This window comes from Chionomys nivalis, chromosome 17 (genome assembly GCF_950005125.1).
Source record: "Chionomys nivalis chromosome 17, mChiNiv1.1, whole genome shotgun sequence".
Taxonomy (NCBI): Eukaryota; Metazoa; Chordata; class Mammalia; order Rodentia; family Cricetidae; genus Chionomys; species Chionomys nivalis.
In genome coordinates, this window is record NC_080102.1 from 24,944,900 (window position 1) to 24,962,417 (window position 17,518).

The following is a 17,518-nucleotide window of genomic DNA, read 5'->3' on the forward strand; positions in this document are numbered from 1 at the left end:
GTGAAGTCTGATTGGGGAAAGAGCCCTAACGGCCTAGACTTGGTTACAAAGCGCATAGGCTTGTTTTTCATCCCCAAGTAACTTGTACTTCTGTCTAAAATATTGAGACCTTTACTGTAGAAGTTGTTGCTCAGGAATCAATATCTAATGATTGTTGTTTTTATTAACTTGACAGGCTTCCGAAATCGTTAGAGAAGCACGACAAAAGTTTATATTTTCTGACCAACAAAATTGCAGAGTCCCTTGGTGGAAGCGGGTACAGTGTGGAGAGGCTCTCAGTTCCTTATGTGCCACAGGTGACAGGTATGTTCAGTAAACGTCCTGCCGTGCAATAAGGAGTGAAGATTAGGTTTGTGGCTATACTAATATACCATGGCTTACTTTTTAAAGGTGACTTTGTATTGTATGTGTGTAAGTGTTGTGCCTCCATGTGTTCCAGTGCTCATGCTGGCAAGAAGGCAGCTTTGGAACCTCTGGACCCTTTGTGGGTACTGGGAACGGAGCTTAGGCCCTCTGAGAGCAGTTAGTGCTTTTAGCCATGAGCCAGTTCCCAGCCCCTCACTAGTTGTTTTGATTTTGTTTGTTTGTTTTTCTTTTTTTTTTTTTTTTTCTTTTCTTTTTTGGTTTTTCGAGACAGGGTTTCTCTGTGGCTTTGGAGCCTGTCCTGGAACTAGCTCTGTAGACCAGGCTGGTCTCGAACTCACAGAGATCCGCCTGCCTCTGCCTCCCGAGTGCTGGGATTAAAGGCGTGCGCCACCACTGCCCAGCTTATGTTTTCTATTTTTAAATACTGCTTTAGAAACCTTTTTCTAAAGCTGTAGATATAGGAACGACTGATAGGAATTTACCATAAGGAAATCAAGAGGTCAGCTTTCCTGTTATTTTTAATCTATTATTTCTTCATGTATTTTAACTTTAATATTTCTTAAACAGTGAAACAAAGTGAAATCTTTTGTCATTGAACAATACTGTTGCACATTTGTCATTTGGAAAACTGCAGACCATTTCTGAAAAGTAACCTGCCAATTTCTTGTGTATTAATTAATGTGTATTTTTTTCTGTTTTTAAAAATAATGCCACTGTATTTGAAGATAAATTGCATGGTATCTAGCATTTTTGTTCTAAAAATTAAAAATCAGTTTCATTCACTCTGATATTCAATTAATGTATATATATGAATGTTACCTTGGTGGAAGAAATAGTTTCCTTTTAAGATAGATATCTCTATTATATAAAAAGAACTATTTGATTCTAGTCAGATAATTTCTTGTATTAATTACCAAAAGTAGTATAATCTTTATATATAGCTTTTACCAATCTGAAGCTAACCTGGGCTGCATAGTAAGTTTTAGCCAGCCTAGGCTACATAGTAAGAACTTCGCCAAAAAAAAAAAAAAGTAACAAAATAACAACAACAAAACAAAAATAATAAATAAACCACCTCAGAACTCTGTGATTTAGTTTTGTTTCTTTCGGGGGGTGTTAAGCATTTAAAATATTAAACAATTATACTTTGGATTTAGCTATCTTTTCTTCAGTCCCAAAGCCTCCTAAACCCAGGCAGAAATGCAAAGGTAACTCCACCTGGTGTAGTGTAGCCTGCCCTGTCCCAAGCCTGCCCTTCCTGTAGGAAAGCCATTCCCTGGATGTTTAGAAAATGGAGCCGTAGGCTGTGTCTTCTGCCTGTCATTAGCTGTTAACTCTGTTCTATGTCCTTATCCCTTATGTACTTTATTCTCTCTCCTTCTCCCTGTTGACGTCTCTGTAGTTTGTGGTGAGAATTACAGTGTGTATTTTCACGTGTGCTTTGGCTCTTTTTAATTCCTTCTCCATCAGACAAGCTCCATTCTTTTCCTCAGTGTCTCTTTATCCCAAGCTAGGAGGAGTCTGAATATTTCAGGGCATAATTAATTTTATGTCTGGATAGAAATTCCTAAGTGCAAGTAAACTTTTCTGATTTATAAGGAATGATGTTTTTAAATTAGTCTATTGTGTGGAACTTGTCTCATGCAGGAGTCCTAAGAGTGTTATTTTATGTGATATTCGGTTATACCTAGTTATTACCTTTTTTTCTGTGTAGTAGCTTTCTACTGTTGATTTTTTAAAATTATGAGCAGTTAAGAACAATAAAACAAAGTAAAAGCAAAATATAGTGCTGGAGAGATGGCTCACAGGTTAAGAGCACTGACTGCTCTTCCAGAGGTCCTGGGTTCAATTCCCAGCAACCACCTAGTGACCCACAACCATCTCTAATGAGGTCTGGTGCCCTCTTCTGGTATGCAGGTGTATATGCAGGCAGAACACTATATACATAATAAATAAATCTTTTTTTAAAAAGCAAAATTTATTTAGTGTGTTGGCTAGCATGCACCACCCACCACCACTATAATATTAGCTCCATTTATGATATTTTGTGCCTAGCATTGAGAACACTGTGTTTGTATTCCTACTTAATCCTTACACTAGCTTAATGAAGAATGTAGCATTTTCTTCTCTATGCATGAGAAGTGAGGTTGATAATAAATAATTTGATTAAATGGCACACTAAGTTTAGCTGTCTCTATGCTCTTTTAAATACTTAATAATTTTTTTGATATCACAATTTTCAATGAGATCAAAGATTTCGCATGCATTCAGAATAATTGATGTCAGCTGTGAGCAATAATCAACATCTTTCTTTTATTTGAGTCTATGACTATGAGACTAACCCGTGTACCACTCCAAGACCTGACAGCAAGGGATATAGCTCAGTGGTAAAGCATTTGACTGCAAAGTGATGGAGATCGCATTTTTATTTCCCTGTTTATTGAGAGAATGAAAATACTAAGACATTAGCAGAAGGCCGGATGTGGTGTCATATGCTAGTAATCCTAACACCCAGAAGGTCAGGTAGGAGGATTGCTAGTTTGGATTGCTTCCTAACTGATCAGGCCTGCTGTATGCTAGGCAGTGAAGGAGGTGATAGTGGGAAGAAGTTAAGTTGTGGTCACTGTTTACAAGGGTTACATTCTCATGACCAAGCCAGATGAACAAATGAAATTGATGAACCACTGGTGTCTGAGCAAGTATCAGCTAAGCATGTATTGCATTTTTCTTTTTAAACAAGCTAGAATTTAATTGAATAGTGAATGCATCAGTGTGTACCTAATACCACTGTACAGTGACTAGACAGTGCTTTATCTGGAGTAGCGGTAACTGGAGTAGCGGTAACTGTCCTATGAAGTAATTCGTGAGTAGCTCCAGTGTTCCAGCTCTGTGCAAGCAGAAGCCAGAGCAAGCTAGCTAGGTAGAGGTTCTGATTTTCATAAAGCAAGGTTTCAGTATTTCCTTTTTAAGTATGGTTTCTCTTGAACCACAAAGCATAGGTGGTTGAAGGACTTTGTTACTATTATAAATGTAGGGCAGAAGTTTGAATCATTGTATAATTAGGTTCTAGTATGAAAACCAGCGGGGCTCTTGTAGAATTTCTTAAAGGGGATGATTAGGATGTGGAATGAAATCACAGTGCGTGGTTGCTAAATTCTGAAGTAACTCTGTGCTTACTGGTGCTCTAAACAAAGGCTTCCCTAATGAGACTACTTGTGAAGGTGTCTTCACATTACTCTCATTGGGTAATTAGACAGTCAACCCAATGTGTGCAGCCTCTTCCATATCTATCTCTCTTATACATACATCATAATTATGTATTTGTAATGACACATACAGTAGGCTTATATGGCTGTTTATAAATCATAACTAGGATGGTATGTTTTTAAGGATGGTTATGCTGATCAACCTTTGATCATTCCACATTGTATGCAGGCCCAACATTGTACTGCACCGTAGGAATGAACAAAAGCAATTACTTTGCAATTTAAGTAAAATAGGTTGAAAGTTGAGAACACACTGCTTTAAATGTTTAGAAAGAACATAAACCCCAAACTCAGCTTTCTACATTTTCTTGCAGTTTTAAATATTTATGTGTCTAAAATGCAGCATAACATTTCTGACTAACAAATAATAGAAGAAAACTATTTTTATTTCAGATGAAGATCGTCTTTCTAGAAGGAAAAGTATTGTGGATACTGTATCTATTCAGGTGGACATTTTATCCAACAGTGTGCCTTCTGATGATGTGGTAAGTTGCTGGAAGCTTATGATGGAGAACTGGCTTAAAGTAGCCATTATTTTTTAAAAAAAGTTTCACTACACCTATAAATGGAAGAAACTACAAATCTAAGTTACTCCCAAGTCAACTAGATTACTAGTAGAAATTAATATGATTTAATTTTTGTGAACTCATTTCAACTGTCTATCAAGATGCATAAATACTAATATCTTATTAGAATTTTGCATTGGAATTCTGTATGACAGAAAGACTATCAAACAGAAGCAAAGTTATTTGTTTTGTTTTAAGTATGATATGTTATGCATGACCTCTTCAGTTCTTTAAATCCTGTTTATTTTATTTTAAATTATGAAGTATAAAGTACAAAAGCAGTTGGATCTATACACTTCCACGAGGCCAAATCCTCTCCTCAAAAGTTCCTGTGTAAGGAAATATTGCCACTTTGATCACTAGCTATTATGAATATGACTTAAGCCATCTCAGTGAACTATTCAAGGACTGTGCTGCTCACACTGTCCTGCCCTTGAGAGCACAGGAGAGTACTCTGCTGAGTCACAGAAAGAAACATCAGCCAGTACTGTCAGCGCGTGAGTCTCACAAAGGAGTCTTGATAGCCGTCTAAAAGTGATGAATGCTAGCCTGCCAACTCAGCTTCCTCTTCGTGATTCATACGTTGTTTTCCTGCCCAGCTGTTTCATTATTGCTCATAGATACAATATAAATAATTAAAGGACTATCCGATCAAGAAAGTAGCAAATTGAGTTGTCTGAATTCATGTTCTCTCATTCCCTTAGCTTCTAACCCTTATCAGTTCATTTGTAATTTCTTAGTGTTCAGGGAACAAGCAAAACTTAGACTTTCTTTGCTATTCAACTCCATTATACAGAATTCTTTGATCTTATGGATCACTTGCTAGTGGAACTCAAGAGCATTGAAGAGGGATTGGGAGGTAGCTTAATGGGTGAAGTGCTTATGCAAGCAGGAGGACATACCTTCTGGATCCCCAGCACCTACATAAAAAGCCAGGTGCTAAGATGTGGAGATCCTGAAGGCTCTTGACAGTCTAGCCCAGGGGAAACGTAAAGTTCAGTGAGGAGACCTTATCTCCTGGACCACAGGAGATGACTAAGTGAATAAAGCCAGGTATGTATAAAGAATGCAGTTGGGTTCTCTGGTATCTCATAAAAGCCAATAGATGTGGCATCCACCTTTAATTCCAGCATTTAGAAGGCGGAGACAGGATCTCTAGGGCAAGTTTGCTAACTTGAATTGATGAAATCAGGATTTACCAAGAGACCCTATTATATAAGGTGGAAAGTGACCAAGGAAGATAGCTGACATCAACTTTGGGCTTCCACACCTGCACACCAGTGACGACTAAACACTCAGGGAATTCTGCATACACATGTGCACACATAAATATGCAGAAAAAAAGGGGTAGTGCTGTTCTGATGGAAACTTGCCTGGGACACCGAGGGAATGAAAGAAGGATAGATGATATACAGAAAAGTTGCAATTGGGTAGGCTGTGTACTCACTGATGGAGCGGTACTAATACCACTAGGCAACAACCCAGAACCTCAGCCATCAGCTAGGGGAGCATTCTCAAATTGTGGTCCTCTAGAAGAAAGAAGCTGCAGTTTTTGCACACACTGCCAGTTTCCTGATCCTGACCCAAAGAAGGCCAGTTCCCAGGGGTCTGAGGCATTGGTCCTTGTTGGTAGTATACAATCACTCAGGACTTTATCCATTCCTTACATATGCACTCAAGGCTTCCTCTGCTCCCCCACACTGAAGGTAGATAGGGGAGCAATTGAGGAAGACATCCCAGTATCAACTTTTGGCCTCCTCCTCATGCTTGTACTCTCCATCCATACGCACACAGAATTACTTGAAAAGGTTAAAACTATCTTCCCCAAATTCACCTCATTCTTCAAAGCCTCTTCAGTATATACACTTCTTATTTATAAAGATAGTATCTTGCTAACTCTTTCAGTGAGTATGATTTTAGTCTTGCTACCCTTTCAGTAAAGAAATTTGCTGAGAGCCTTGGCTTCTAGACTTAATTTTAATCAAGAATACAGAATGTTTTTAATGTTGTGATTTTTATAGGTCTTTTTGCTTATTTTTTGTTTTAAAATTAATGTGTTTGATACTTGAGACTGTTGTAAAGAGTCAGTCTGTGTTGTTGAGGTTTCTGTCCTGCCTGGTTTCTGTCCTCTTGCCAGATCCCACAGCCATTTAGCCCCAGAGAAATCATACAGAGGTCTATATTAATGATAAACTGATTGGCCCATTAGCTCAAGCTTCTTATTAACTCTTATAACTTATTTTAGCCCATTATTCTAGTATATGTTAGCCACATGACTCAGTACCTTTTACAGTGGGGCAGGTCATATCTTCCTTCTTCTGTGTCTGGACAGGACTAGGGAGGAATGAGTTTCCTCCTTCCTAGAATTCTCATGTTTGGTTGTCCCGCCTATACTTCCTGCCTGGCTACTGGCCAGTCAGCATTTACTTAAAACATAATTGACAGAATATAGACAATTGTCCCACACCAAGTCTGTTATAAAGTAAGCTGAAAAATATATACACAAAGACACTATAAAGATTCTCAAAGTTCATTAATACGTTAGCTTCTCAAAGGCAGTGTGCTATAAGCTATCAAACACTGGATGTTTGATAAGTACAATTTAATGTCATATTTAGTTGAGCACATTTGAGTTTCAAACTCACTGAAATATACTTTTGTATATTAGTTGTTCAAATGCCAAAAGATAGAACAGAATTGCCTTATAGACGAAACTAAGTGTATATAGCGAGGGCAGAAGAAATACATATAAGTTAGCTATTTTCCAGTTACTGTTAAATATTTATTTCAGCATTCATCATAAAAGTTATTATAGCAAGAATACCTGCATTATAACTTTTCTCATGTTCTCTGTCCTGTACTATATATTTTTGTTGTTGTTGTTAAATATAAAGCTATTTATCCCAGTCTAAGAACAGTGAGTCTTGTTTACTTTGTTAAAATGCTAGTGCTAGATTGCTCATAGGTGCAAATGACTAGCCAGAGCCTAATCTTGTATATCTGCTCCAAATATCTAGAATGCAACTGAAGATTCCAAAGTTTAATCTGACTTCAACTAGAAATGTGACCCTCGATAGCAAAACTGAGGTAGCGGACTCTTGCTGCTTGACTTCCAGCTAAAGCCTTTGTTAAGAGACGCTAAGGTGCAGAACATACAGTCTTGCTTTCGTTAGTCTTGCTGCCTTAGACTTAGCAAAAGACGCCCATGAGCTAAAATTAGGGATGACCGAAGTGCCAGGCAAGTACTCATGTATCCTATCATTGCTTAACTTTCATTCAGAGATACTATAGTAACCATTTATTACTCTGTGAAAATGTTTTCGTGCCTCTTAAAGTACCACTGCCCAATTGTCCCAAAATGCTAATCTTTTAAAATCATAAAACATTTAATTTTATAGCTTTGTACATATTTCAAAGCAAGAGATCTGAGATCTGAGAGCCCCTGATAAAGGGTATTTATAGGAAATACAAAACTGGTGGTTAGCCTTAGAAAATCCAGAATATGGTTGCTTTAGGGTGAACACTTCTCAATATAGTAATTCCTTGAAATCTTCATTTATTCTTTTGTGTGTGAATGTTTTGCCTGCTTATATATCTGGCACCAGAGGAGTGTCAGATCCCCTGGAACAAAAGTTAAGGACAAATATGTGCTACCACATGGGTGCTGGGATACTAACTCTGGCCCTCTGCAAGAGCAGCAAATACTCTTAACCACTGAGCCATCTCTGAAGCCCATTCTTTTAACCATTTAAAATCTTAGTTATTTCATACTTGATTTGTATGCTATCTACAGAAATAAAATGATAAAGGGTCTTTAATGGTTAGTTATTATTTACCACATAGCAAAAAAATGTATTTGTAATCTCAGCCTTGATTGCTTCAAAGTGCCTTCCTCCTACCAAGCACAAGTCAGTCACTGTATCATGTGGCACATCCATACCCTGGAGGCCGTGCCTTGTCCAAGGGTGCAGAGGTACTGCCTCCTCTGACAGGCTAACACCCATCTATGTGCCAGTCAGGAAGCCACTGCAGGAGGCCATTGTTATGGCCAGGGAAGAAGTGCAGAGATTCTGCTGTTTGGAATATAATCTCAGCTCTAGCCAATCAAAAGGAGGAGAAAAATATTGGTGAAAATGTTTAGGTGACTTGTATGTTGGTAAAAATATTAATTATATTCACCTTTCTTACTCTTTGTTCTCCTTACACTCTGTTTTTATATCTTTATTAGGTTAGCAACACTGAAGAAATCACCTTTGAAGCACTGAAGAAAGCAATTGGTGAGCTGTGGAGAACTGTTTAGCTCTCCTAAAATCTCATCTTTACCTTGGTACTTTTTTAGTTGATAGAATAAGCAGATAAAGCATAAAAAGAAAGAAAAGGAAAAATATCATTGATCTCTATATAAGTGGGTCATTTATTTAAATACATTGTTTATGCTTTTTAGATTGTCTCAGATGTATGTACACATAAACAAACATGGTGGTTTAAACAAGACGGACATTTGTTTTTTACTATCTAACAAACTTTGTCCAGACCGTCATGGTCTTCAGTTAAAAAAAAAAATTGTCTTTCTATTAAAAGACTCTGAGACACATTGGCTCTAAACAACTCAGCTGTATTTTATTTTTTTATCCATTGGGATCTAGATGCAGTTTAACAAAATTTTAGTGCTTATGTATGTACAAGGGTAGCAGCATAGTTAGACAAAAAAGAAGTATTCAGAAAAGCCCTGGTAGTCTTTTGATTTCTGTTAAGTTGCTGCTCTCTCTTGTATATGTAGGTATGTATGTGTGTGCATGCATTTTTGTAGGTTTATGTATTATATGTATATCTTTATCTATGTGTGTTTGTTGTGTATATGTATTTAGTAAGAGGCCGGAATTCTATGAAAGTAGGCATTTTGGTGTGGAATTTTAACCCTTAGATTTAAATTTTCCCCAAATATTTGTGTTATCTAGTATCAAGTGAAACATTTAAGGAATGTTTTGTACTTTGCCTTTTTCACTATAGAAGTCACTCTTCAATCATTCTTATGTGGGGGACTATAGAACATTGGTTCCCGTGGCCTTTGGCATGATTTTATGACACTCTTTCTCTAACTGGTCCTTACACAGATACCAATGGAATGGAAGAACAGGAAAAGGAAAAGAGACGTCTTGTGATAGAGAAGTTCCAGAAAGCACCTTTTGAAGAAATAGCAGCACAGTGTGAATCCAAAGTGAGTGAGTTGATGGACAATGGGTGGGGAATGACTTTTTGGAGCTTATTCTGGCCACTGGCTTTAGGCATATTGTGACTCCAGCCTCTGACAGCAGAGCTATTGCCTAAAGAATTTCTTTATATGATGATGATGATGATGATGATGGTGATGGAAATAGCAGGTCCTAAGCTGGGTGAATGACAGTCATTGCTTTGGTGTTTTGTTCTGTTTTGGTTTGTTTGTATCCAATGATTTTTGATAATTTTACTGTGGATATTTTTTGTGTGTTTCAACTTGTGACTATAGAACTTGAAAGGGTGAGTGTGGGGAGAAGACCTACATTAAAGTCCAGTGGATACTGCAGATTAGAGTATTCAGACAGTCTCGTGTCAGCCTCACAGTTACAGTTGTGCTTCATATATGGGTGGCTGGAAAACAAGAAATTCTTACCATTCGTTATTCTCCTTTGCAGGCAAACTTGCTTCATGATAGACTTGCTCAAATATTGGAGCTCACCATACGGTAAGGGCTTTGTCAGCACAGAAGAAGTAACACAGAAACTAGAAGCTGTGCATGGCTGTGCATGTTTAATAACTGCTTTGCACTGAGCATAAAGAAGGTCTGACTGGCCACCCTTTGTCTCAGTCCTCCTCTGTTTGGAGTCTGAACAGTCTCTTGTCCAGTTATCTCCTGACATTTCTAGCTTTCTCTTAAACCATCTCTTCCTTCGTGCTGGCCTGATGCGTAACTAGGAATTCTAATGTTATGGTTTTTGTTTTTTTTTTAAGATTTATTTATTTATTATGTATCCAACATTCCTTCTATGTATGCTTGCATGCCAGAAGAGGGCACCAGATCTCATTTTAGATGGCTGTGAGCCACTATGTGGTTGCTGGGAATTGAACTCAGGACCTCTGGAAGAGCAGTCAGTGCTCTTAACCTCTGAGCCATCTCTCCAGCCCTCTAATGTTATGTTTAACTGGAGATCATTCATATTTAACTATTTCACACACTCCATCTACAGTTTGCTATGCTTCCATCCAGAGCAGTTACACTGCTACTGGGATGGATCCTTCGCTTTCCTTGAGCTTTCCCATGTACTATCTAGTTATTATGAGGATTTTATTCCACAGTATACAGTATCTCACTGCTGTCCGTCATTCTGAGTTTGTCTCTCCTTAAGTAATTCAGTCTAAGAAGGACGAAGGCTCTCTTAAGCCCTCTGTCCAGGAGCTGCCACAAGGTCTCCCACTGACATCAGTGTGGAAATTGGCTCAGTAGAGCGCGCGCGCGCGCGCGCGCGCGCGCACACACACACACAGAGCCTTGCTTCTGGAATTTTGTTTTCCCCTTCAGCTAAATCCTTTATCTTTTAACTTGACTAATTCTCTTTTTTTTCTTCAAGTTTATATCTTAAATGATTAAAAGAGACTGTTAACCATTCTTGTCTACTTGACTTGTTTTTATTCTACTTTGTCTTCCACTATCATATGTAAGACACTTTTTTTAAATCAGTTTCACTTATTATTCTAGACGTTTTCTCACCACTTTACTGTTTTAAAGGAGAGAATTGTTCATTTATAAAAATTCAGAAAAGGACTAAATTATAAAATGAATTAGAGACTTCCTTTTCAGAAAAAAATTACCAAATACAGAGCTTTAGCTCTGTTAGTTAAAATTCCAGATACCTGCTATGTACTTGGCCTTAGGCTATATACTTTATATCAGTTATTTCTTCTCTCAACCCAGAAAAGTAAGTACATGCTGTCTCTGAGTTTCCAAGTAAAGACACCAGAGCCTAGAGAAGGAACATAATTTGCTGAAGGTCTTGTACTTAGAGACAGACAATTAAAGCATATAGTCTGCATTCTCAAGTAGAGTGATGCTGCGACCAACACTCTTACAACACTGTTACATCAGCACATTTGTATGGGTTTAAAAGTTTAAGAACAGCATTATATTTTTTATCTTTTGGTGCCATGACTTTGTCTAATATTGGCTTTGTCTGGATTGGATTTAATACTTGGTGGCAGTTAATACTTAGCAACACTTAGAGTGTCCCTGAGTGTTTCAGTAGGCGTCCATCCACAGATGCCTCTTTGAAAGAAGTTCTGGGACAGCTTGTATGATACAGAGGGGCTAACGGCATGTTGCACTGTAGGTTTTCAGGCCTATCTGCACATTTTCTCCTGTTTATTTGATCAGCCAGAGAAGAGACTTTGTGTTATACAAAAGTGAAGCCAAACCATCTTATACCTCAGTCCCTGTTTTTTTATTCACCACGGCTTGGGTACAGAAGAGAAAAAAAGGAGAAATGCAAAGCAGCTGTCAAATGAATGCAGCAGCAGACACAGTCAGTTACTGCACCCTGTACGAAGGGTGTCAGAGATTACTGGAGAGCGCATGTGTTGGAGTAGAGACATATAGGCTCCCACCCTGTTTCCTGCCTGTGTTTACTGGGATTTTGCTGTACTGTTCTCTTTATACTCTCATCACTATAAACTTTAACATTCTTATTCAAGTATTAAAGCATAACAATCAAGAAAATACAAATGCAAATATTTGCAAAACACAATGTAGAAGACTGAAATAGTGTCAGTAGCTTTAAATACTGGAACAGTTGCAAGATTATTTTTTAGCTGTATAATATAGTTGATAGCAATTCAAAATTGAAGTTGATTATATGAGACTAATTCTTGTACATATTATTAATTAGTGAAAGTACCCATAGCCATAGAATGCTAATTAACACAGATTAAGAAATAACTTTACATCTGAGATATACTTATTTATATACGGAAAAAGTCACACCTTCTTTTAACATTTACTTAATTTTGTATATATATGGCCTATGTAGCAGGGGGGCAATTCAGTATCGACTCTCTTTCAAGTGTTGGTATCTCCTACCATGTAGGATCTCAGGCTTGAACTCAGGTCATCAAGCTTAGAGACAAATACCTTTTCCCCCCAAGCCATTTGCCTGCCCCATACCCTATTCTTGAATAGTAAATGAGTATCATAAAGACATCAGCTCTTTACAAATCAACCCATAGAAACCTTTGCAGAATGTAGTCATTAGTTTACATAAAGAAAATGCTCCAGGCAGTCTGGAAAAATCCTTAGGCAAGAGGGGGTAGGAAAATGCAGCAGGAGAATGAACAAGGCCCCACCTACGCCAAGAAAGGTGTGGTAGATCTTTGCTTGGGTTTTTTGTTTTTACTGTTTTGGCTTTCTGAGACATATTCTTCCTGTAGCGTCCAGTTATTGTTGCTCACATAGAGCCGCCTGCCTCTGCCTCCCAAGTGCTGGGAATAAAAGTGTGCGCCATAAAGCCTGGTCTTGCTGGCATTCTGAAAAGTTTGAATTTGTATAGAAGTAAGTAAAATACAGGAAAATTGAAATGTGTAGTATTTATGAGAAAGATAAAGTTTTAGGTTTTCAAGGAAAAGAACAGTTGTTGAGTTTCTTATATGTAGGCCAAAGATGACATGCCAGTGAGGGCAGGCAGAGCATTCCTCCTTCACCTCTAAGAGAAAGGCAGTCTTTTGTTTATAGGGTAGTAGACAGCAGATGTGTTCAGAGGTGTGTGTGCATGTGTACATGCACATGCGTGTGATCTTTGTTAGCTAAAAGAGTTGATCATTAAATAATGGATTATTAAAGTATTTGCCCTATGTGACAAAAGTGGATTAATGAGTTTATTTATTTAAAGAAACCAGAATGGATGGCATAGAGGTTTTTTATCACTAACAGTAGCTCAGAAATTAAAAACAATAATGGGAATGGGTTCCTTCTTGCCTCCAGGTTAGCAAGCACTGCTTCCATCCCTTAAACCACCATAAATTTCCAGTATTGTCACTGTCCATACTAAGAGTAAAATTGTCAACTTTTACTTATAAGTCTCTAGACCAAGGATATATATATATATAGACTAGTGAGCATGATTAATAATAATGAAAATGAATCTATATTTGTCTAGGAGATAAAATATCTCTATAGGACAGAATACCACACTACCGTAAGAGTGATATGTGTGAAGAAGCAGGTTTTTTTTTAACTTGTGAATCAAAATAGCCCATAAAAATGCACAATATAATAGCATTATAAAAATTACACATACATACACAAACAAAGTCTGTTTTGGACTTGAAATAGCCAGAATCCCTCTTTTGCCTATACTGTGTCATCAGTGGCCATCACCTCCCCTACATTAAGCAGCTTTATTTGGCTGTTTGCAGGCAATGGTTGAATATTGTAAATGCACCTGCTGATAGCACCATGTTCTTCTTTTACAGCCCTCCTCCCAGTCCATCTGGAACACTGACCATTACTTCTGGCCATGCCCAATACCAGTCCGTTCCAGTCTATGAGATGAAGTTTCCAGATCTGTGTGTGTATTGACTGACTCATTGAAGACTACAGCATTTAAAAGAATCTTAAAGCCCGAAACACAAGGCCAAGACAGTTTTCAGGATTTGCATAATGCTTACTGACGTGTCCTGAAATGTGATGGCATTTATCTCTGACCATACACGTGTCATTCTGTGTCAAAAGGTTAGGAACTCTGATTGTGAGTACTTCTGAAGGTAGACTTATGCCACGTTAATTTGTTTTGAGGTTCCTGTTAGCGCTTAACATTGAACATGTATTGCTTTCACGTTATGCCGTTGTTAAATAGTATGTTTTAAACTTTGCACAAACATGATTTAAAAAACAAAAGATTGAAACTGTATGAAGTGTCTGCTGATTTCTTAAGCATCTCCACAACCACTTGCTTTTGTTTTGTTTTCTTCCAGAGTAAATTTCTTCCTAATTCTAGGGTTGCAAATGCTTTCATGCTTTCTAAATCCATGCTTCAGAGGACTGTGTAGCTCTCTCCCTTCAGTCCTCAGTGGTAAATGTGGCAGGTATTTCTATGGTAGCAGCGGTAGGAAAATCTCCTGAATACTGGCCAGGCCTTACTGGTCTTGGATTACTGTGTTTTCTGCTTCAAGTTGATCCCTTGAGCCCCTTAGAGCTCACTCTTGGAGCACCAAAAGGTGCAGTGTTTTCCACGTATGATGTGTTAGTTTACAGACTGCGCTTTGAAACTATAGTTGTATTTTGCTGTGACGCCATTAAGTAAATGAAATATATATTTACTATAGAAAAGAAAGAAATTTAAAACAGCTGTTCACCTGTGCAGAGCCTATACATTTCAGTTTCTTTTAAATGAATGAATTCTCATTTTTACATTGTACATTATTTAGGTTTTCATAGTAAAATGTTTCCACAGTGAACCTTCTAATTTGTAAGATTTGAACCAAAACTTGTGTGCGTCTCATTTGAAGATGAGTTACATGCATTCAAAACGGTGCATGTGTTCTTGCTAAGGTCTGTGAGTGTGAGACTGCAAGGGCAGTGTGTGCTACACATGCTACTGAACACCACCGCACAATGAAAAAGTAAGCCTTCTGCAGTTAGAAATTTCTCTTAGCACAGTTTTTAAGATCATTTCGTGTAAGTCTACTTTTTCATGTTCAGTTTCTTTTTACATAAAACAGTATTCCTATCAAAAATTATAGCCCCAAAATAATTTGTCTTTAGTTCAGTTTTGTTTTTAATGAAATGAAAAACTGGATATTTTAAATGTGTTTGTGGTTATTTGGGCACCATTCTTACAAACAGGAATAAACAAGAAAAGGAAATGAACTTAGAATGTCACACCCAAAATTTTCAATATTTACAGCAGAGTAAAATATCTTGGAGATGGGTCCATTTGCTAAAACCTCTGACAGAGCAGTCCAGGCTGCTGCTAAGGGCAGACTCACCAGACCTTGTCCTCAGAGGGACAGTGCAGCTGCCACTGGAGTAGCGGAGCCCTGGTCCAGCTGTCACTTCATGGTAGATTCCTCTCACACTTATGGAGCCTGTCACCAGTTAATGTTAAGCTTCGTGCATTTTTGTTTCCCTTTTTTCTTCTGTATTTTAAAAGAAGGCTATTATTTTTGACATTTTATTATTTAGATTTTATTATTTTAAAATCTAAACAGGGGGACATGCAAAAACAATCATCCACTTGGATGTCATTTTATAAATTAACACTGTGTGCTTTTGTATGGAAAATATATAATTTAATAGTATAAGAAAAAGATATATATTCACTTGAATTCATGCAAAACACAAGCTTTGCTGTATAAAGTTTTGCATTTCATAGTGATTTTAAAAAGGCATGCTTTGCATGTAAAGGAAAACCATTGCAGTCTTTTGTTTTGATTTTTAATCATACCTTTTTCTTGGTTTTTATAAGCTGTTGGCTTGGGTTTTGCTACTCTTAAACCACAGTGCACTTCTGGATCTAGTAGGTCCAGTAGACTAAACTGGTCTTGTTGACGAGGGTTCCCAAAACAGCCCGATGGACATTTCTCTGTCTCACTCTTCCACATTTGCAGGGATTGCCCTTACGCAAGTGTGCGAGCTGTGCTGCAGCTAGTTCAGGAACTGAATCTTTAGGACTTGCTAAGCTCTATATTGGTATATTTTGTCAGGTACGTGATACTCAAATTGTTTATTATCTTTCTTGTCATATACAGCTGGTTATATTCTGTGTGACACTGAACAGTTCATTTAAATGTCCCTCCTATGCTTATGATGTCTGTGGCTGCTTATATAGTTTCACTGAACTTTCCCTGATCTTTCATAGTCTTTCTCTCTCATGTTCTCTTTCCTCTTTCTCCTCTCCCTCCCCCAACCCTCCTTTAGAACTCATTATCCTTTAGAATAAAGCCACCTTCAACCAGCAGTTTAGCTCCCCACTCCCGCAAATGGAGCTCATTTGTCTCACTAATGCTGATACATGTATTGATGTGATTAAGTAAGTTTTTTAAATGTAAAATTTCATTGTGCAATCAAATGTAAGCAATAAAACAAAAATTGCATCTCTTGTGCATAAGTGCATTTTTATTATAGCATTACATATATGGAATTAACCTTCTTCAACATTGGACTTGGAAAAAGTCGAGGTTCTGGGAAGATTCTTCACCACGTATATGAGAGTCATCAGAACCATAGCTTACTAGTATGAAGAGAAACTAGGTTAAGCCTTCTGGGTGCTTCGCTTAGTTGCCATCAGACTTCTTTCCACTGCACCTCCTTACTCTCTAAATTATACAGTCTCCCTTAAAAAATACACCCTGGCCTTACCCTATACCTGCAGAGCTGGGTGCTATAACCAGCTGTAGTTCATGGGTTTCTTGGATTAGCCACTAGGATACAGTGATGAGGAACTTGGGTTCTGGTTCAGATCTAACCTAAGCTCCAGGCTAAGCAGTCGTAGATAAGTGATTTATCAGTCATCTGTGGAATGAGAACAGTGGGATCTGCACTCAGCCTCGCTGAGAGGGCGAGTGAAGCACTGTCGTCCCTGTTACAGAATAAGCCTCTGGCAAATATTAACAGCCATCCTTGGGGTCTGGTGTTCCCTGAAACCACCTCCAAAAGTAATACCTGCAGAGAAGCCCTGCCACAGGCTGTGCCTTGGGGAAGCAGAGCCACTGCCTTCCTAATACAGCAATAGACTGCCGCTGTGTCTGCTGTGTACTTAGGACAGTCCTTCCACAACTCTGACCCCGTTCCCACTGATAGACTGAGAGCACAAGACAAATGCTGCCCCAGACTTTCCATTATGACTGATCCCGTCTTCTGACATCTAATGTGAATTAGTGAAAAGCAGAGTCAGGTGCAGAGATAAACTACATCTTTGTTGCGCTGTATTCAGCCCATTAGCTTACACTTGAGCTAGAGACAGCATCGCGTCTAGGCTTCGCCGTGCCATCCTGTGGCAAAGCCTATGTACAAGTGATTCCAGAGCACCCTGCAAGGGGTTGTACAGTGAAATGGAAGAACAAAATCACTGGTGCCTGGAGATTTCTGCCCTTGACATTCTAGTCTCCACTTCAGAGCTCCCTGCTTGTGACCTGAAAGTGGGGAAAGCTTTACCCTCTGATGGCTGTCCATGACCAAGAGCGGCCCTCTAGCTTTTTCCAACACCCAGATACCGTGTTCATGAGCACTGGTCTCTTTGGAAAAGTCATGGAGAATTCAGGAAATGCAGAAATCAGACGTGAAGACTCCACTTCCAT

At 38.3% G+C, this 17,518-nt stretch overlaps 1 protein-coding gene across 4 annotated transcripts in view; it reads left to right on the top strand.

Annotated features, from left to right (window-relative positions):
- Positions 1–16,314, top strand: part of Efr3a (EFR3 homolog A) — an 84,267-nt gene extending 67,953 nt beyond the window's left edge. For all 4 annotated transcript variants that reach the window (XM_057792021.1, XM_057792024.1, XM_057792023.1 and 1 more), the window contains 6 exons: positions 176–303; positions 4,026–4,117; positions 8,427–8,475; positions 9,313–9,416; positions 9,871–9,920; positions 13,694–16,314. In XM_057792021.1, the coding sequence (XP_057648004.1) occupies positions 176–303; positions 4,026–4,117; positions 8,427–8,475; positions 9,313–9,416; positions 9,871–9,920; positions 13,694–13,799 (529 nt within the window). In that variant the 3' untranslated portion in view covers positions 13,800–16,314. The remainder of the gene's footprint in view (positions 1–175; positions 304–4,025; positions 4,118–8,426; positions 8,476–9,312; positions 9,417–9,870; positions 9,921–13,693) is intronic.
- Positions 16,315–17,518: the final 1,204 nt, after the last annotated feature.